The 21,104-nt window shown below is 39.2% G+C and overlaps 1 protein-coding gene across 4 annotated transcripts in view; it reads right to left on the reverse strand.

The window, feature by feature from the left end:
* GDPD1 (glycerophosphodiester phosphodiesterase domain containing 1) overlaps positions 1–14,543 on the reverse strand; it is a 42,935-nt gene extending 28,392 nt beyond the window's left edge. For all 4 annotated transcript variants that reach the window (XR_012913062.1, XR_012913061.1, XM_075994416.1 and 1 more), the window contains exons 1-2: positions 14,255–14,543; positions 4,381–4,423 (exon numbers count right to left, since the gene is read on the reverse strand). Coding sequence is in view for 2 of the 4 variants with exons in the window: in XM_075994416.1 (XP_075850531.1) it covers positions 4,381–4,423; positions 14,255–14,396 (185 nt within the window). In the remaining 2 variants the exon portion in view is untranslated. The remainder of the gene's footprint in view (positions 1–4,380; positions 4,424–14,254) is intronic.
* Between the last annotated feature and the right edge of the window lie 6,561 nt (positions 14,544–21,104).

Here is a 21,104-nt window from a genome sequence, read left to right on the forward strand (position 1 = left end):
CTTATGAGATGCAATTATTTTCCTTGTCACTCCTAATTACTTCTTTAGCCACACTATAACATGATGAATTAATTTTTCCTACATTCCTATGGTCTTTTCAATTTCCTAGACAAACTTTGTCTTAATCTGAAACTTTATTTATTTTTTTTAAAACAGGGTCTCACTTTGTGCTCCAGGCTGGAGTGCAGTGGCACAATCATACCTCATTGTCAACTTGAATTCCTGGGCTCAAGTGATCCTTCCATCTCAGCCTCCTGAGTAGCTAGTACTACAGGTACATGCCACCACTCCAAGCTAATCTTTATAAATTTTTTGTAGAGATTAGGTACTGCTTTGTTTTCCAGGCTGGTCTCAAACTCCTGGCCTCAAGTGATCCTCACACCTCAGCCTCTCAAAGTGCTGGGATTATAGGCATGAGCCACCATGCTCAGCCATTTCACATTTTAAAAATAGCTTCTTCCTCTCTTCAAATGATAGCTCTTCTAACCTTGGTGTCTTCTGACTTTCTAGTTAATCTTAACCAGGCTTCTGTGTTAAGATTATAAGATATTTATTAGGATTAAATTAAGATTGTTAAGATACTTATAATTTCTCTAGTATCTTCTCATCTTCACCTCCATGTCATAACTTACATACTTTGTGAAATGTGTATCTAAATATGAATGTAAATAAGATCTAAGTTTTAGTTGGTCATTATATTTTTACTATCTCTCTCTCAACTACTTATCCTATTAAGTACATACCATAGTCAAGCACAGTATTTACCTTTGCTGATTATGTATTTATAACTCTAGCTTTTTAATATCTTATCTTGAAAATGCTATGTTTAAACAATTTTTTCTTGTTCATAAAACAAGCATGTTAAAAATAAAACCTTCTAAGTGTCCCAGCAGTTAAACAGTAAAATATTTATAATTTTTTTAAAAGCACAATAAAGGCCGGGCGTGGTGGCTCACGCCTGTAATCCTAGCACTCTGGGAGGCCGAGGCGGGCAGATTGCTCGAGGTCAGGAGTTCAAAAGCAGCCTGAGCAAGAGCAAGACCCTGTCTCTACTATAAATAGAAAGAAATTAATTGGCCAACTAATATATATAGAAAAAATTAGGCCGGGCGCTGTGGCTCACGCCTGTAATCCTAGCTCTTGGGAGGCCGAGGCGGGCGGATTGCTCAAGGTCAGGAGTTCAAAACCAGCCTGAGCAAGAGCGAGACCCCGTCTCTAAAAAAAAAAAAAAAAAATTAAAAAAAAAGAAAAAAAAAAAAAAAGAAAAAATTAGCTAGGCATGGTGGCGCATATCTGTAGTCCCAGCTACCTGGGAGTCTGAGGCAGGAGGATTGCTTGAGCCCAGGAGATTGAGGTTGCTGTGAGCTAGGCTGACGCCATGGCACTCACTCTAGCCTGGGCAACAAAGCAAGACTCTGTCTCAAAAATAAATAATAAAAAAAAAGCACAATAAAAAAGTATGTATCACCCAGCCCCCAAATTTTTTAAAGTTATAGAAAGCTGCCTTATTATAGTTAGAGAAGGCTGTGGCACTTTTCAGTAGTTACTATTTGAATAAAACTATATAAAAACTGCTGAAGATACGAAATATAATGTATTTAGAAAGTACAAACCATCTAAATTATATATACTTTATTTTATTTATCTTTTTTTTGAGAGAGTCTTGCTTTGTTGCCCAGGCTACAGTGAGTGCCGTGACGTCAACCTAGCTCACAGCAACCTCAATCTCCTGGGCTCAAGCAATCCTCCTGCCTCAGCCTCCCGAGAAGCTGGGACAACAGGCATGCGCCACCATGCCCAGCTAATTTTTTCTATATATATTAGTTGGCCAATTAATTTCTTTGTATTTATAGTAGAGACGGGGTCTCGCTCTTGCTCAGGCTGTTTTCAAACTCCTGACCTCGAGCAATCTGCCTGCCTCGGCCTCCCAGAGTGCTAGTATTACAGGCGCGAGAGCCACCAAGCCCAGCCAATTATATATATTTTAAATATCAAAAAAATTTTCAGGCCGGGCACGGTGGCTCACGCCTGTAATCCTAGCACTCTGGGAGGCCGAGGCGGGCGGATTGCTCAAGGTCAGGAGTTCAAAACCAGCCTGAGCAAGACCCCGTCTCTACCAAAATATAGAAAGAAATTAATTGACTAACTAAAAATATATATACAAAAAAAATTAGCCGGGCATGGTGGCGCATGCCTGTAGTCCCAGCTACTAGGGAGGCTGAGGCAGTAGGATCGCTGAGCCCAGGAGATTGAGGTTGCTGTGAGCCAGGCTGACGCCACGGCACTCACTCTAGCCTGGGCAAGAAAGTGAGACTCTGTCTCAAAAAAAAAAAAAAAAAAAAAAAAAAAAATTTTCAAATGATCAAAATCCTCAAAAATCTTTTAAAAACTGTGATATTTTCAAATGTAACCATCCTTAAAAATAACTTACTCAACCCACTGTTTTAATTTCATAAATAAAAGTGATTGGTAAGAATTTAACAAAACTATGGAGAAAAACTTATGAAATAATATACTTTAAACATAAAGAATGCTAAAATTGGCCAGACGTGGTGGCTCACACCTGTAATCCTAGCCCTCTGGGAGGCTGAAGCAGAAGGATCACCGAAAATCAGGAGTTCAAGACCAGCCTGGGTAAGAACCCCCATCTCTACTAAAAATAGAAAAAATTAGTCAGACAACTAAATATATATAGAAAAAATTAGCCAGACATGGTAGCACATGCTTATAGTCACAGCTACTCAGGAGGCTGAGGCAGGAGGAGTGTCTGAGCCCAGGAGTTTGAGGTTGCTGTGAGCTAGGCTGATGCCACAGCACTCTAGCTGGGCAACAAAAAAAAAAAAACAATGCTAAAATTACTAGTTTTTTTCTCAAGTTATACATATCACCTACATCACAGGCAACAAGTGATATGTGATTGCATATGTGTGTATGTGTGTGTGCGCATCTCAGTAGAAACTATACATACACGTAAAATTATATAGCTATATTTAGTTATAGCTAGTTAATCAGATATATAATCTAAGTAGAGAAAATAAAGTCAACTTCATACTGTGTAATAGGAGAAAAAATTTTGCATTTTTTTTTTTTTTGAGACATAGTCTCACTCTTTTGCCAGGGGTAGAGTGCTGTGGCATCAGCCTAGCTCACAGCAACCTCAAACTCCTGGGCTCAGGAGATCCTCCTGCCTCAGCCTCCCGAGTAGCTGGGACTATAGGCATGCGCCACCATGCCCAGCTAATTTTTTCTATATATTTTCAGTTGGCCAGTTAATTTCTTTCTATTTATAGTAGAGGCGGGGTCTCTCGCTCTTGCTCAGGCTGGTTCCTCCCACCGCGGCCTCCCAGAGTGCTAGAATTACAGGCATGAGCCACCACACCCAGCCAAAATTTTGCATTTTTGAAAGACTTCTGAGATCATAGCCAAAAAGCATCATATTATAGAGCTGGAAGCATAAGAGATGACAAATAAAAGGAAGATAGGGCTTAGATGAAACTGGAAATGTGAAGTAGCAGTGCCTTTGGACCTAATAGGAAAAATAATCTCAAAGGTATCTTTGTATGGTGAGAAGCAGAACAAAAAGTTAAGTAAAATTCTCCTGATTATATACATAAAATGGCTCAAAAATATACAAGAAAATATTTTTCTTACTAAATATGGATAGGTAATGTCTTTCTTTGAGTTTACTGTTCACATTGCCTCCATTATTTTTATTTTTTATAATAAAAGCTGCTTGTGTGGAACCTGCTTTATTTTTGAGGGAAAAGAGAACAGTGTTCTCACCATTACCGTGGACTGATGATAATCACTGACTCAAAGACAACAAACAAGGTATTAATCAGTTTTCATTCCTGTCTATCCTACTGCTTTTCTGTGAGATGCTCTAAAAGATATCTATGAAATATGAATAATTTAAAAATACGAATTTAAAAAATTTACTGTATTAAAAAAAAATAAGATCAACACTCATGAGGCTTCCAAGGTAGGCACCAGATTGCCAGTTCAGGTCTGTATAAAAATTAATGGGTACAAAGATGCATAATCCTATTCATAAATAGCAGCCAATGTAACAGTTGTTTCATTTTCTCTTTCTCTCCAAGACTAATTAGCATTATACACAGTATGTTCCTTGTTACAAATGTCTTCTTCAGCTTCGGAACTATAGTATCTTTTGATTACCCAAAACTCTGATCTAGTTTTTCAGTAATACAGAAGCCAAACACTCTTTGTAACACTTCAGATTAACTAAATTAAAAAAGCAATTTTAATAAATAGAAACAACTATCACAAATAGATGCTATATGTACACTATCCTCACTTAGTGAATCATCACTTTAAAGATAAACTGTAAAAGAAAAAGATGCTTTTTTACATACTTACTGCTGAAAGGCTGTCATTGTATTTTCTAAATTTTCTCCAGCACCTGTGAAAACATTAAATTTAAACTTCATTTACTTAAGTATTTTGAACATTTTGCTTTTCTAGAAATCAATTTTAATAAGATACATCTAGTGAATACTGAGGTTTATTTTGTAGACATCACAAATGTTTCAAAGCATGTAATGGTACAGGTTGAGCATCCCTTATATGAAATGCTTGGGACCAGAAGTATTTTGGATTTTAGATTTTTTTCAGATTTTGGAATATTTGCATATATATAATAGGATATCTAGGAGATGGAACTCAAGTCTAAACATGAAATTCATTAATGTTTCATATATAACTTTTAAACACAGCATGGCCTGTAATCCTAGCACTCAGGGCAGGAGGATGGCTCAAGGTCAGGAGTTCGAGACCAGCCTTAGTAAGAATGAGACCCCCATCTCTACTAAAAATAGAAAGAAATTAATTGGCCAACTAAAAATATTCAACCTCACTAGCATGGACATTTTGGGAAAATAAATAAATAAATAAAACACAGCATGAAGGTAATTTTATACAACTTAAATAATTTTATGCACGAAACAAAGTTTATGTATATTTAACCATCAGAAAGCGAAGGTGTCATTATCTCAAGCACCCATGGGGATAAGCTGGTTGTTTGGCATCACCATCAAACCTAACTCAGAATTTATATGCTACCATTAAGCAATGATTTTCTTACACTTCTTCACACATAAGTACTTAACAGTAAGAAATATGACATACCATTAATACAATGAAAACATAATATGTTGAAGATAACTAAGAAACACAGTAGCATCACCAGAATACCTGTATTGGCTGTAGGGATGAGGAGGCATTCTGCTGGGTGGCTTTTTAAAATGTTTCCTTCAGAGTCACATGCCTCATTAACAACAGTTTTTGTCTTAGAGGTCTCTCTTTGATGTTCTAAACTGACATGATTTCTTGTTATGAATGCATGCTGCTGTAGTCCTTCAATAAGCTCATCACACATTTTCATCCCATTGTCTACAGGCACTTTTTCTGCCATGTTAACAATGACATCTTCATTTTCACTGTTACTACGATCATCTACTGTGATTCAAACCATTTTGGCTGTTTCACCATCAGTGAGCCCAAGCCAATGGTACAACATGTTTGTGAAAGCAGTCAGAAAAGATGGCCCTGGTGATCCATCCTTTCTGTTAGCATAATGGACAGGTAAGAAAGTCACTCCTTGAAAATAGCAAAGATGAAAGCTTTTGTCTATCACGGCAAGTAAACCTTGTGTGAGCTACCATGCCCAGAAGAATTTGCATTACTTTTAAAAAGAGGGGACAATAAAAGTATTATGCATATGCCACTTGCCTAGAACATTCTCTTCACCACAGCCTCCCAATCTTTCTTAACCTTAATTCCAGATCTAGTTCACTTCTCAACTCTTCCATGAAGCAATTTCTTATCACTTCAGATTACAACTATTTTTATTACATTTAGGAGTTACCGCCTTAGGCAGGGCATGGTGGGTCATGCCTGTAATCCTAGCATTCTGGGAGGCTGAGGCAGGAGGATTGCTTGAGGTCAGGAGTTCAAGACCAGGCTGAGCAAGAGTGAGACCCCATCTCTACTAAAAATAGAAAAATTAGCCAGGCAACTAAAAATAGAAACAAAAAATTAGCTGGGCATGGCAGTGAGCACCTGTAGTCCAGCTTCTTGGGAGGCTGAGGCAGGAGGATCACTTGAGCCCAGAACTTTGAGGTTGCTGTGAGCTAGGCTGATGCCATGGCACTCTATCCTGGGTAACAGATTGAGCCTCTGTCTCAAAAAAAAAAAAAAAGGGGGTTAATGCCTTAAACTGGCAATTCCCAACCATTCTAGTCTCCAAATCCCTTTACACTCTTAAAAATTACTGAATACTCTACTAAAGAGCTTCTAATTATATGGGTTATATCCATTAATAATTATGTATTAGAAATTAAATCCTAGAAATTTAAACTTTATTTCTTTATTTGAAAATAACAATAATAGGCCAGTGCGGTGCCTCACAAATCATGAAATCTGAATGGATCTTTCATCCATGTGTGATTTTATTTATTTATTTTGAGCCAGAGTCTCCCTTTGTTGTCCAGGCTAGCGTGAGTGCCGTGGCGTCAGCCTAGCTCACAGCAACCTCAAACTCCTGGGCTCAAGCAATTCTCCTGCCTCAGCCTCCCGAATAGCTGGGACTACAGGCATGTGCCACCATGCCTGGCTAATTTTTTCTATATATTAGTTGGCCAATTAATTTCTTTCTATTTATAGTAGAGATGGGGTCTCACTCTTGCTTAGGCTGGTTTCGAACTCCTGACCTTGAGCAATCCGCCCGCCTCAGTCTCCCAGAGTGCTAGGATTACAGGCGTGAGCCACCGCGCCTGGCCCATGTGTGATTTTATAATATCACACATTGATCATTTGGAAAATATTGATTCACTAAGTTATACTAATCTTCCAAATGTTGATACATTTCCTGTGCCGGGTGTGGTGGTTCAAACCTGTATTCCTGGCACCCTGGGAGGCCAAGGCAGGAAGATCCATTGCGCTCAGGAGTTTAAGACCAGCCTCAGCAATAGTATTTTTAACCTTTCTCTACTCCCTCACATACTCCTTGTTATGGAAGCAGAAGTGACTGAGGAGAAAGAAGTGATTGTCTGTCTATCTGTGACTCAGAGTTCTCTTAATTTGGAGTAGCTCAACCTCATAAAGAACAAAATTTCTGTTCATTTATGCATAAAGTTTGACAGGGTAGGCCCTGCCAATGCAAGAAAAAGGCCAAATACAAGTTTAGAGAGGGTATTGTACAGCCCAAATTCAGCTCTATTAGTAAAAAGTTAATATTTTGACTTTCATCTATCTGACGCTTGCATTTTATTTCTAAACTGACTGCAAACTTGGGAAGGGAAAATAAAGCAGTGTTATTTTTTAGCCTTCTCAAATCCCAATGGCAAGGACTTTGTCTTAACATCTTTTAGAATATCCCACAAAATAGTGTTAAATATATATATATATAATGTTAAAAATTATATGATATTTGAAATTTGTTTCAAAATAATCTGGCTAAGAATAGGCAAGGATATAGATGAAACAAGATTAGGCATAAATTGATTATTTTATCTGGTTGATGGGATCATGGAGCCTCACTTTTGTGTATGTTTGAAATGTGCCATAATAAAAAGTTCAAAAGACATTTATTCTTTGAACTTTTTGTTTTGGAGAAATATGTTAAGAAGAAGGTAGGATAGAAATCCAGTACTCTGAAATCAAATTCGCCATAGTTAACATGATTTTTACTATTAATATTTCAAGCCTGCCTATTTATGGCTTTTATGTCTGTTTTCCATATTAATTTTAATTCACTTAAATCTAACAGCGTAAGCATGCAAACATTGTTAATATCTTTAAACTATTTTATAAGTTTATTAACTTACATAGTCCTTAGTAAAATATTGAAAGGTGGTTAAGGCATTAATAATTATCAAAAGGCAGATATGCTTAGCTTTTTATTTACTATTTCATTAAAATCCTTACAACTACCATGAGATATTAACTATCCCTATAAAAAAAAAAACTTGCTAAGGTTACATAGCCAATAAGGGGAACTGAGGTTGAACCACAAGTGGTATGATTTCAAAGCTCATCCTTTTTATCACTAACTATGCTGTATGCTGCAGTTTTCATGCTGCTACTCATGTAGTACCTTTTATTTATTTATTTATTTTGAGATAGAGTCTCACTTTGTTGCCCAGGCTAGAGTGAGTGCCGTGGTAGCTCACAGCAACCTCAAACTCCTGGGCTCAAGCAATCCTACTGCCTCAGACTCCCTAATAGCTAGGACTATAGGCATGTGCCACCATGCCCAGCTAATTTTTTCTATATATATTAGTTGGCCAATTAATTTCTTTCTATTTATAGTAGAGATGGGGTCTCGCTCTTGGTCAGGCTGGTTTCAAACTCCTGACCTTGAGCAATCCGAGTGCCTTGGCGTCCCAGAGTGCTAGGATTACAGGTGTGAGCCACCGCACCAGGCCAGCACCTTTTATTTCAGCTTTACAGATAAATTATTCATATTGGCCCATATTACTATATACTTCTGTTTGTTTGTAAAGCTTGAAGATAAATTCCAGAGTGATAATCCCCACAAATTAGTTGTTAGATCCATATGGTGAAAATCTGGAGAGTAACTAAGGGACTAATTAAAAAGTATGATATTCCTCTCCAAGGAATTATTTAGTGGTAACTCTTCTCTCATGAAATGGTTTGAATTCCCTTTCTCTCCAATTATCATCAGATAATTCACAGAAGCACATTTGCCATTAATTTTTATTTCCCCCAATAAGCAGCTTACACAATTCCTGGAAATAACTATTTTATTATATTAGCTCTGCAAATAACTATTTTACATACGAACAAATTTTAGTATTTAATTAGTATGAAATATGGAAGAGAATGAATACCTATCACAGATTTTTACATACTGTCCTAATATATAATAATTTGTTCATAATTCCTCTGCATTAATCCTCCAGTCTCCCTCTTCACCAGTTTACACTTTTCACTTCTTTGAGAAAACCTTCTCTGAAAATTCCCACTTCATTTTATTTATTGCTTCACTATATACTTCCCAATTTTTCATTCTATATTAACTTTTCCTCCCTTACATAGTGCTTCATAATTACTTTATGATTTGTTAATCTCTGATAGGATAGAAAAAGTAAAGAAAATATTCTATTTTGTATTTTTTTTATTTGATTTAAATGCTATGAAGGAAAGATATATCTTTCTAGTTTCCTTCTTATATCCCAAGTGTTTTGCATACCAATAAATGTTCAATAAGACTTGTTTTACAGTTATACTTCAACCATCACTATCATTAACTTGTACACCTGATGTGTGCGCTCGTGTAATGTTTATAAAACTAATGACAAATATGACAACGTGCATCAGCCACAAGAGAACAATCTTCAAATCTAAGTATTTTCTGACACTCTAAAGGATAGCTTAGTCCAAATAAAACATATCCTCATGTTTAAGTATTTGATTCTATCTCAACTCAAAATGGAATTATTCAGTAAATCAGGCAATGAAGTTCCTTCTTTATTTCTAAATTCATTTGTTCACTCAACATTTATAGTGTGCCTTGGAAACAGTATATATGACTTATACGGGACCATGAAGAGCTTGAAAAGACTAAAGATGGTATACACAAAAGAACATTTCTCAATTTCCTGGAAGGCCACAAAATTATTTTTATATTTCAAAGGAAAAACTAAATAAATTTATATTTGCACATATAAGAAAAATATTAAATATATCAATATAGCTATTATGTTATCAATGGCCTTTAGAACTGTGTGCATATGCAAAAATATTAGCAAATCACACAAGAGATCACGTGACACACAAAAGGATGAAGTCAAACTTTATGTTGATACGCAGACAGCATTTACCAACTAACCATCACATGCATGTTGTCTTCATTTATAAATGTTTTTAATGTCATATTTCAATACTTTTTATAGATCAGTATTTAATTTTTCTAAATTTATATAGAGTTTAAAAGTTTAAAATATATATATCTCCATTGCTAAAAATAAGTACATTTTAAAGCTTGTTTTATTAAGCAGGATAGTACTATTAAATAAATGATAAATTACTCCATTGCTAATAAGCCATCAATAGGAATGAACAAGCCAGCTGTATATAAGTCCTCATTGATAAGTAAGGAAGAGTTCCCTGATAATATGAGAGGAATCAATACCCTCAACAAGAGCTGAGGAGAATCAATACCCTAACATGGAATATGTTTCAGGTATAATTGTGGAATGCTATTATTAAATAATACTTCCAATGACAATTTTTTTTTTTGAGACAGAGTCTCACTTTGTTGCCCAGGCTAGAGTGAGTGCCGTGGCATCAGCCTAGCTCACAGCAACCTCAATCTCCTGGGCTCAAGCAATCCTACTGCCTCAGCCTCCCTAGTAGCTGGGACTAGAGGCATGCACCACCATGCCTGGCTAATTTTTTCTACATATATTAGTTGGCCAATTAATTTCTTTCTATTTATAGTAGAGACGGGTCTCGCTCTTGCTCAGGCTGGTTTTGAACTCCTGACCTTGAGCAATCTGCCTGCCTCGGCCTCCCAGAGTGCTAGGATTACAGGCGTGAGCCACCACGCCCGGCCAATGTTTTAATATTAGAATAATCATACATCTGGTTAACAAGAAATATCAGGTATTTGTGGTTAGGGCAATAGAGATTAAGCCCAAATATTAGCAATTTGCACAGAAAGACCAGTGATTACTATTGTCAATGTCCAACACAACAATTAAAAGCAATCAAGGACATAACTCTTTCCTAGTTACCCATGTCTCTTATTTTCCAGAGACTTAGTATCTTAAGTTACAAAGTGTTGTATCTCCTCTATCACTCTGGATTCAACTGTATTACTTGGTGAACATACCCAACAAAAGCACGTTAAGCACTAACACATGGGAACTTATCACAGTGCTTGCAGGACCATTGTACAGGTAAAATAGATTCTGAATCTGCAGACATTTAACAAGATTACCATGAAAGGTTCGGTTACATCTTTAAATATACAAATACTGATGTCACATTTACAAATAATGCATGGAGGCCGGGTGCAGTGGCTCACGCCCATAATCCTAGCACTCTGGGAGGCTGAGGCAGGCAGATTGCTCAAGGTCAGGGGTTCAAAACCAGCCTGAGCAAGAGTGAGATCCCATCTCTACTATAAATAGAAAGAAATTATTTGGCCAACTAATATATGTAGAAAAAATTAGCCAGGCATGGTGGCGCATGCCTGTAGTCCCAGCTACTAGGGAGGCTGAGGCAGGAGGATCACTTGAGCCTAGGAGTTTGAGGTTGCTGTGAGCTAGGCTGATGCCATGGCACTCACTCTAGCCTGAGCAACAAAGTGAGACTCTGTCTCAAAAAAAGTAAAAAAAAAAAAACAAATAATGCATGGAAATTTTTATATAAGGAGCGATACTGAAATGAGTTACTACCTAGGGAGAAATATTTTAAAAGCATTTCCAACAATAAATGAGAATTAGGCCGGGCGCTGTGGCTCACGCCTGTAATCCTAGCTCTTGGGAGGCCGAGGCGGGCGGATTGCTCAAGGTCAGGAGTTCAAAACCACCCTGAGCGAGACCCCGTCTCTACTATAAATAGAAAGGAATTAATTGGCCAACTGATATATATATAAAAAAAAAAAAATTAGCCGGGCATGGTGGCACATGCCTGTAGTCCCAGCTACCCGGGAGGCTGAGGCAGAAGGATCACTCGAGCCCAGGAGATTGAGGTTGCTGTGAGCTAGGCTGACGCCACGGCACTCACTCTAGCCCGGGCAACAAAGTGAGACTCTGTCTCAAAAAAAAAAAATGAGAATTTGAGATCTAGCTTATCCTGATTTTGATACTTGCTTTGATACTTTGATACTTATGATCTAACAGATATTTTTTAACTCCTATAAAGTATTGTGTCTTTTTCAACTGTAGAGTGTTACAAAATTTCAAAGACGAACATGTATTTCTTCTAAAATAAAATTTCGATCATTCATAATGACAGTTTAGATAGCTTTTTGGAGGATCTAGTTTTGTTTTGGTTTTGTTTTTGTTTTTTTTTTCTCCAAAACAGAGTCTCACTCTGTTGCCTGGGCTAAAGTGCCATGGTGTCAGCCTAGCTCAAAGCAACCTCAAACTCCTGGGCTCAAGCAATCCTGCCTCAGCCTCCTGAGTAGCTGGGACTACAGGCATGTCCCACCATGCCCAGCTAACTTTTTCTATATATTTTTAGTTGGCCAATTAATTTATTTTTATTTTTAGTAGAGATGGGATCTCACTCTTGCTCAAGCTGGTTTTGAACTCCTGACCTTGAGCAATCCAACCACCTCGGTCTCCCAGAGTGCTAGGATTACAGCCGTGAGCCACCCGCCCATGCCCCATCTGGTTTAGGGTTTTTAGTAAGCACAGTTTTCTTTTTGTAAATCAGTAAACCCAACTGTAGTGTGTACTACCTATCTCCTCAATAAGACTACTATCATTTAAAATTGCTTCAAGTTGAATGGCAACAAGTTGAATACTGAAAGTTGGCCAGGCACACTCTGGGAGGCCGATGTGAGTGGATTGATGGAGATCAGGAGTTTGAAACCAGCCTGAGCAAGAGCCAGACCCCTTCTCTACTAAAAATGGAAACAAATTAATTGGCCAACTGAAAATATATAGAAAAAAAATTTAGCCAGGCATGGTGGAGCATGCTTGTAGTCCCAGTTATTTAGGAGGCTGAGGCAGGAGGATTGCTTGAACCCAGGAGTTTGAGGTTGCTGATGCCACAGCACTCTAGCATGGGCAACAGAGTGAGACTCTGTCTCAAGGCAAACAAACAAAAAAGGTTGGTCCCTGGTTCCAGCGGTTGAAGGCACATTAGTAATTTCATGTCATCCTACAGTTTAATCATGTATCTGTTAAAACAAATAAACTGAATAAACAATAACTGGCATTTCGCTGACACCTCTTTAAAACCTTTGATGCTTTCCATGAGTGGGAGACTAGAACATTATTGAAGTCACTTATTAGAACTGTTTAACTGATAAGATTATACAGAAGAATTACAATGTATTTCTGTGGTATTCAGAACCTTATTCCTTGGCCAATACTTGTTAGAAAAGGTGTAATGGCACTAAATAGCTTTAGACTGTAAACTGCTAGAGTTTACCATTTCAGGTATGTATTAAACAATAAATCCCAAGCAATTTTAATATGGCTTATTCGTCCCTAAAGAGCAGTTAAAACTAATGGAAATATTCCAATTTCAAAAAATTTTATACATTGTGCTTGAAATGCAATGAAGACACATTATTACACAATAATGAGGCAAAGATTTGGCCTATTATCTGGGAAATTAGAGGGTAGACTACCTAGGCTCCTTTTAGCAAAACACTTTTCCAAAAGAAATTTCTTAGTTTTCCTTAAAAAATAACTGTCCTGTCATAAACTAAATCATCTTTTAGTCTTTTGTAAATCCACGCGTCTTTGCTGGGGTGCAGGGCGGTGCCTAAAACACACACGCGCGCGCACACACACACACACACACCAAACCCGCCCCCGCCCCCCATAAAACAGGTGCAAGGTTTGCAGCCCTGGGAAGCAGGATGCTCCAGTTCCTGTCCCAGTTCTGCCCAAGCTCTAATTGTGACCTTGGGAAATGTCCCTGTCTTGGGGACTCGGTTTCCCTCTCTTCTCAATTATGAATGCTCGGAGCGTGGGGTAGGATCGGCCCCGAGACATCACAGACACCCGGGCTACAGCCCGCTACAGGTTCACGCAGATCCTCAGCCCTGCTCGTCGCCCCGGCTCTCCCCATCCGTTCAGCCACAGGCTCGCTCCGAGCAGTCTGTTCCCGGTTCCCCCCGCGGGGTACCCTCGGTTCTGCACGGCGCTCCCCCCTTGTGCCTTGCTGCCAGAAAGGGACCTTGCGATCATCCTTCCCTCCGCCGAGAAACGCTCCATCTACCCTTCATCCTCGCCCTGGTCTTTCCCCCTTCACAGAACCCCCGACAGTGCTGCACTCGAGAGACTCCCCACCGTGGCTCTGACTGGAGACCCCTTTCCTTCCCTCCCCTCAGGAGACCTCCCGTTCACACCGCCTTCACCTCCGGAGGAGCCCTCTATTCACACAACCCCATTCTTCCTCAGACTCTCCTGTATTTCCATCCGCTGCCTTTTGCAGAGCTCCGAAGGACCCTCAGCTCGAGCCGGAAAAAAAAAAAAAGCCTCCCCCACCTCCGCCAGCGGGTTCTGGGGACCCCTCTCACCTCCGCGGTGAGAGATGTGTTTACTGAGGAATCGCTGCTTCTTTCTCTGGTGCAGCAAGGTCGGGTATTTAAGCAACAAGAACGAGGTCACCAAGTACCCTCCCAGGGTAGAGAGAAGGTAAAAAGCCGCTGTGGAAGACATCTCAGTCACCGTGTGGGAAGCCTCTCCCACCTCAGGGCCCTCTGAACTCCGCTGCGGCGGTCGCAACGGCTGCGGCGGCGGCGGCTGCTTGAGGTCTGCTCGCCCCCAGCCGGTGCCAGTGCTGCAGCGCACTTGTAGGCGCCTGCCTACCACGCAGGCGCAGCCGGCCCCTCGCGCCCAAGCAACAAAGGGGCTCCGGCACGCAGGCGCGCTCCGACTCCGGAGAAGGAGCCTGCGGAGGTCCTGTAGCGCTCGTTTGTCACCTGGCTTGGCTGTCGGACGCGCCGTGCTTCCGAGAGGCTCCAAACTGAGGAGAAAGCTTGCAAATCTGCTGGTGTCGTTGCCATCGCTCAAGCAGAAAAGGCTATTCAAGGATAGCCTTCGGGAAAGTCTGACATAATTGGAAAATCCACATCAAAAAGGAAAGATTCCAGGGTACGTCTTAGCCTCTACTCTAGGAAATGCAAAGAATTGTTACCGATGAAGGCGTTACAGCTTGCTAAAACAGATAATAAACCCCTCCATTTGTTAGCCTACAGAGAATTTTCCCTATTGCCGAACATACTGTAAAAGGGACTGGTTTATCAGTCAAATATCTGAGCGACCAACCGGCTCCTCTCCTCCCTCCTTTCACCATGAAAGTGCAATCCCTGGCCGGGCGAGGTGGCTCTCGCCTGTAATCCTAGCACTCTGGGAGGCCGAGGTGGGGAGTTCGAAACTAGCCTGAGCAAGAGCGAGACCCCATCTCTACTATAAATAGAAAGCAATTAATTGGCCAAACTAATATATATATATAGGAAAAATTATGGTGGCACATGCCTGTAGTCCCAGCTACTCGGGAGGCTGAGGCAACAGGATCACTTGAGCCCAGGAGTTTGAGGTTGCTGTGAGCTAGGCTGACACCAGGGCACTCACTCTAGCCTGGGCAACAAAGCGAGAGTCTGTCTCAAAAAAAAAGAAAGTGCAATCCCTATGCCTTATACAGGATAGGCACTGAAGAAATATTTGTTTACCTACAAATCCATTTAAAATAAGGAAACTTTGGCAAGGTTATAAGATATCACCTAAAAATCCTAGAAAGACCGGCAACTAAATTACAGAAGGACCTACTAATTTCCCTTTCATTCCACACATTCTAAACTAGGCCCATACTAAGAGCCACATTTCAATGCAAAAGAATTAACCCAGGATTGAGGGAGAAAATTTAGCAAGAAGAGCATGTCTCCCACAGAAATAGAAAGCGGACTGATTATTTAAAATCTTGTGATTCTCGACTCTGGCCTCGAGCAAATCACTCAGTCACTCTTCTATATTGTTGTCTGTGAAATGGGGAAGTTTTGACTAACCGAAAACTTCCAACTCTTAAATTCTATTAATGATCTTGGTTCCGAAAGATTATAGCTTCCTTAAGAAGAGAAAAAAAACTAAGTATATTCCCTAGAAAAAGTGCATCAAAAAAAGAAAAAAAAAAAAAAACTAAGTATAAAATTCCCCCAAATAACCAAACTTTAAAATTTAAAACATTTTAAGGAAATCGTGGATTGAAAAATGTCTTCTGTTAGGAATTAAGGAAAGCATCTGAGCTGGCTCATGCCTGTAATCCCAGTGCTTTGGGAGGCCCAGGTGGGAGGATCCCCTGAGGCCAGGAGTTTGAGACCAGCCTAGGAGACTAGCAAAACCTGTCTCTACAAAAAATTTAAAAAGATTAGCTGGGTGTGGTGGCACTAACCTACAGAACTAGCTAAGAGGGAGGCTGAGGCAGGAGGATCACTTGAACCCAGGAATTCAAGTTTACAATAAGCTACTATTGTGCCACTGCACTCCAGCCTGGGTGACATAGCGAGGCCTTATCTCTTAAAAAAATTGAAAATAGAATAAAATAAGAACTCAACCATCTTTTATCTTTCCAAGAAGTCATTTGTTTTTCTTTAAGTGACCTTTCTCCCCAGTGGCTTCTAAGAAGTCATTTATTCCTCCAGCAGTACCCCTCTTTACCTTTGCATTCTGTATTTTTTTTTTCTTTCTTTCTTTCTTTTTTTTTTGAGGCAGAGTCTCACTCTGTTGCCCAGGCTAGAGTGCTGTGGTGTCAGCCTAGCTCACAGCAACCTTAAACTCCTGGGCTCAAGCGATCCTTCTGCCTCAGCATCCCAAGTAGCTGGGACTACAGGCATGTGCCACCATGCCCGGCTAATTTTTTCTATATATTTTTAGTTGGCCAATTAATTTATTTCTATTTTTAGTAGAGACGAGGTCTTGTTCTTGCTCAGGCTGGTTTTGAACTCCTGACCTTGAGCGATCCTCCCGCCTCTGCCTCCCAGAGTGCCAGGATTATAGGCGCGAAGCCTCTTTGTGAAATCTTGTGCATATGTAATAATTGTGGTTTTTTTTTTTTTTTTTTGCTCAGTGCATATGTAATTAAAACTGTTTTGTTTCCTTGTTCCTCCTGCTAATGTGTCTTTTGCCAAGTTGATTTGCAGGCTGTCAATGATTGAACCTAAGAAGGGTAAAGTAGAAGGTTTCCTCCCTGACCCAACTTTTCTGTAAGTTTGATGACTGCTTCTTATGATGAGCATAGACACATATATATGATATATATTACAAGAAAAAATATCTATGTAACTAAAAATATTTAATCTGCAAACATAGGGGCACCTGTGGCTTAGCAGAAAGAGCCCTGGATTTAGAATCCTTAGACATAGCACTATCATTTACAAGCTGAATGACTTTAGAAATATCACTTAGCTTAAGCCTCAGTTTCTGCCATCTCCGAAATATGGATAATAGTAATTAACCTCATAGGGCTGTTTTGAGGATCTAATGAAGTCAAATCAAAGCATTAAAAGTATCCTATATAGCCAGACATGGTGGCTGGCTCCTGAAATCCTAGAACTCTGGGAGGCCATGGTGGGAGGTTCACTTGAGGTCAGGAGTTTGAGACCAGCCTGAGCAAGAGACAGACCCTGTCTCTACTAAAAAAAAAAAAAAAAGAAAAAAAAAAGAAAGAAATTAATTGGCCAACTAAAAATATATAGAAAAAATTAGCTGGGCATGGTGGTGCATGCCTATAGTCTCAGCTACTCTGGAGGCTGAGGCAAAAGGATTGCTTGAGCCCAGGAGTTTGAGGTTGCTGTGAGCTAGGCTGATGCCATGGCACTCTAGCTGGGGCATCAGAGTGAGACTCTGTCTCAAAAAAAAAAAAAAAGAAAGAAATCACTAGTCAAATATGCCAGCAGAAGATTAAAACAAAAAAAGAAAATTAGAAAATATTAAATAAAAAAAAAAAAAAGAAATCACTAGCCTGTTTCATTTTAAAGAGAAAACTGAAGTCTGGAGAGTTTAAGTAGCATGCACAAGGCTACACAGAAGTCGTAACAACAAGGTTACCAGCCTTAATTCAATTTAAGAGTTAGGATAGTATTGATCTGAATAAGAAAAGATCTTGAAAAAATATTCTCACTTAAAAACTGCCCTTTGAGTCAGCACGGTGGCTCACACCTATAATCCTAGCACTCTGGCAGGCTGAGGCAGGCAGATCACTCAAGGTAAAGAGTTCGAAACCAGACTAAGCAAGAGTGAGACCCCGTCTATACCAAAAATAGAAAGGAAATTAATTGGCCAACTAAATTATATAGAAAAAATTAGCCGGGCATGGTGGCGCATGCCTGTAGTCCCAGCTACTTGGGAGGCTGAGGCAGAAGGACTGCTTGAGCCCAGGAGTTTGAGATTGCTGTGAGCTAGGCTGATGCCATGGCACTCTAGCCTGGCAACAGAGTGAGACTGTCTCAAAAAAACAAAAAAACAATTACAGGCTGGTCCAATGGTAGTGGGTTATCAGAACTTATTAACATTAGTTTCACTAAAGCTGGTATACAATCCCCCACTGCTAAATTTGACTGGCTTTAAAAAAACAAGAAAAAAGAAGACTACAAACTGGGCTTGATGACATGGGTCTATAGTCCCAGCTATTCAGGAAGCTGAGGTGAGAGTATCACTTATGCTCTGGAATTAAAGACTAGCCTGGGCAACATAAGGAGACCCTGTCTCAAGAAAAAAAAAAAATTACAGAGCAAGATGAATTCTGTGATTGCATTATATAAAATTGAATATATATATATATATATGTGTGTGTGTGTGTGTATGTGTATACATGCACAGAAATATCCAGATGATGTTTGCTAAAATGTTGTAATTAGTAGAGCAGTGGAATTTCACATAACTTACATTTAATGTTTGTTTTTTTAAAAAAATTCTTAAACAATAACAGATGACCACATATCAGTTTTACAGAAACAACACAGGTATGTTGAAAAACAATGTTTTAAATGGGATTATAAACTAGAAAGCCTTGAGAAAATTGCTAGGATAAATAAAAGATAAAAATCACTTGATACTCAAACTTGTAATTTAGTAGAAGAAATAAAAGTAATTATCAACTGATATTATATAGTCCTCTCATTTTATATAGTCCCTTATAATAAAAAGGAACCATATAATTTACATTTATATTAATTTACATTTTAGAATTTTTTCTTACAGTTTATTAGACATAAAATTATTATTATTTTTTTATTTTGGCATATTATGGGGATACAGATTTTAAGGTTTCAATAAATGCCCATTTCCCCCCCTCCCCCCACAAGTCTGAGTCTCCAGCATGACCATCTCCCAGATGGTGCACATCTCACTCATTATATATGTATATACCCACCCCCCAGAAAATTATTTTTATTGCTATAAATATGGGCAAGATTTTTTGCAGTATGGAATAGTTTTGGAAAAATATTTAAGTTGTATAGAAGATGATCGATTCTGATATATCAGTTACAAACAAGGAATAGTGATTATCCCTTATATTTAAAACAGTTTAGAGTTTACAAAGAACTGCAATTAACATGATTTTTTTTTTTTTTTTTTTGGAAACAGGGTTTCTCTCTGTTGCCCAGGCTGGAGTTCTGGTATGCAGTAGCATGAACTCCCAGGCTCAAGGGATACTCTTGCCCCAGCCTCCTAAGTAGCTAGGACTATTGGGGCATAGTGCCTGGCTAATATTTTAAATTTTTTTGTAGAGTCAGGGTCTTGCTATGTTGCCAGGCTGGTCTCAAACTCCTGACCTCAAATGATCCTCTTGTCTAGGCCTCCCAAAGCCCTGAGATTACAGGTGTGAGCCATGGAGCTGGGCCAACATGATCTTTTTTTTTTTTTTTCTTTTTGAGACATGGTCTTGCTCTGTTGTCCAGACTAGAATGCAGTGGCGTCATCATAGCTCACTACAACCTCAAACTCCTGGGCTCAAGCAATCCTTCTACCTTAGCCTCACAAGTAGCTGGGACTACAGGTGCATGCCACCACATCTGGCTAATTTTTCTATTTTTTGTAGAGATGGGGTCTCAATATATTGCTCAGGCTGGTCTCAAACTCCTGGTCTCAAGTAATCCTCCCACCTCAGCCTCCCAAAGTGCTAGGATTATAGTCTCGATCCACTGTGCCCAGCCCCTCAAACACATTTCACATATTTGAACCTTGGTTATCCTTTGATGTGGATAGGGGAGTTATTCTCCCCATTTTACAGTTTAATGAGCTGAAGCTTTAAGTGGAATCTAATGTCCACGTTAGGAGTTGCAGTAGGCTGTTTCCTCAAGACATCAACCTAAAGAGCTATTGTGACAACTTAGCCCCATAGACATTATGAAGAACATTGAAAATTAAACAAACTATTAGCTGGCCTTTGTGCAAAATTATGGAGTTCCAACCTATAAAACAGAGTGCAGTTCTCTTTGCCACATCCTAAGATAGATACAAAGTTATGGAAGATGGTTTAGAAAAAGGACAATTAAACAGCCTAGTGATTTTAGGCTACTCTTTATATAAAGCATAAACAAACAAAACCTAAGCCCAGTTTGAAAAAGACCACAGAAAGATAGAAAAGGAAAGGTACAAAACTAGTCTAAAAAACTCCGATATGTCATGGTGCTTAACCACAGTGTTTTTCATGTACCAGGCACTGTTTATCTGATTATAAAAGGTAGATTAAAACTAACCAAGACTTATTCAACATTTTTTTTTTCCTCACTCTGTTGCCCAGGCTAGAGAGCCATGGCATCAGCTTAGCTCACAGCAACCTCAAACTCAAGCGATCCTCCTGCCTCAGCCTCCCGAGTAGCCGGGAGTACAGGCATGTGCCACCATGCCCGGCTAATTTTTTCTATATATTTTTAGTTGGCCAATTAATTTGTTTCTATTTATAGTAGAGATGGGGTCTCACTCTTGCTCAGGCTGGTTTTGAACTCCTGACCTTGAGCGATCCACCCACCTCGGCCTCCCAGAGTGCTAGGATTACAGGCGTGAGCCACCATGCCCGGCCTCAACATCTCTTAAACTATTAGAATTATGGGATAAAAAGTAAATTTAAAATAAATTAAAACTATTTCCAAGAATTTATGTGTCCCTCTATTAGGAGCCTTATATATATCTCCTTTAATCTTCACAACCACCCTCTGTGATAAATAGGAATTATTACCATTTTAGAGAAAATAATACTCAGGGATCAAGTAAATTGCCTAGGTTTTTTAAGTGGTGGAGTCAATCTACTGTAGTACTCTTTCATATAAGAGAAGATATGGAACAACAGAGGGCATAAAAATACAAAAAGTTTTATAGAGAATCAAGATTCATACTCTTAAAAGAAACTAAGATATTTTGGGGGATCAT

Source organism: Microcebus murinus, chromosome 18 (genome assembly GCF_040939455.1).
Source record: "Microcebus murinus isolate Inina chromosome 18, M.murinus_Inina_mat1.0, whole genome shotgun sequence".
Classification (NCBI taxonomy): Eukaryota; Metazoa; Chordata; class Mammalia; order Primates; family Cheirogaleidae; genus Microcebus; species Microcebus murinus.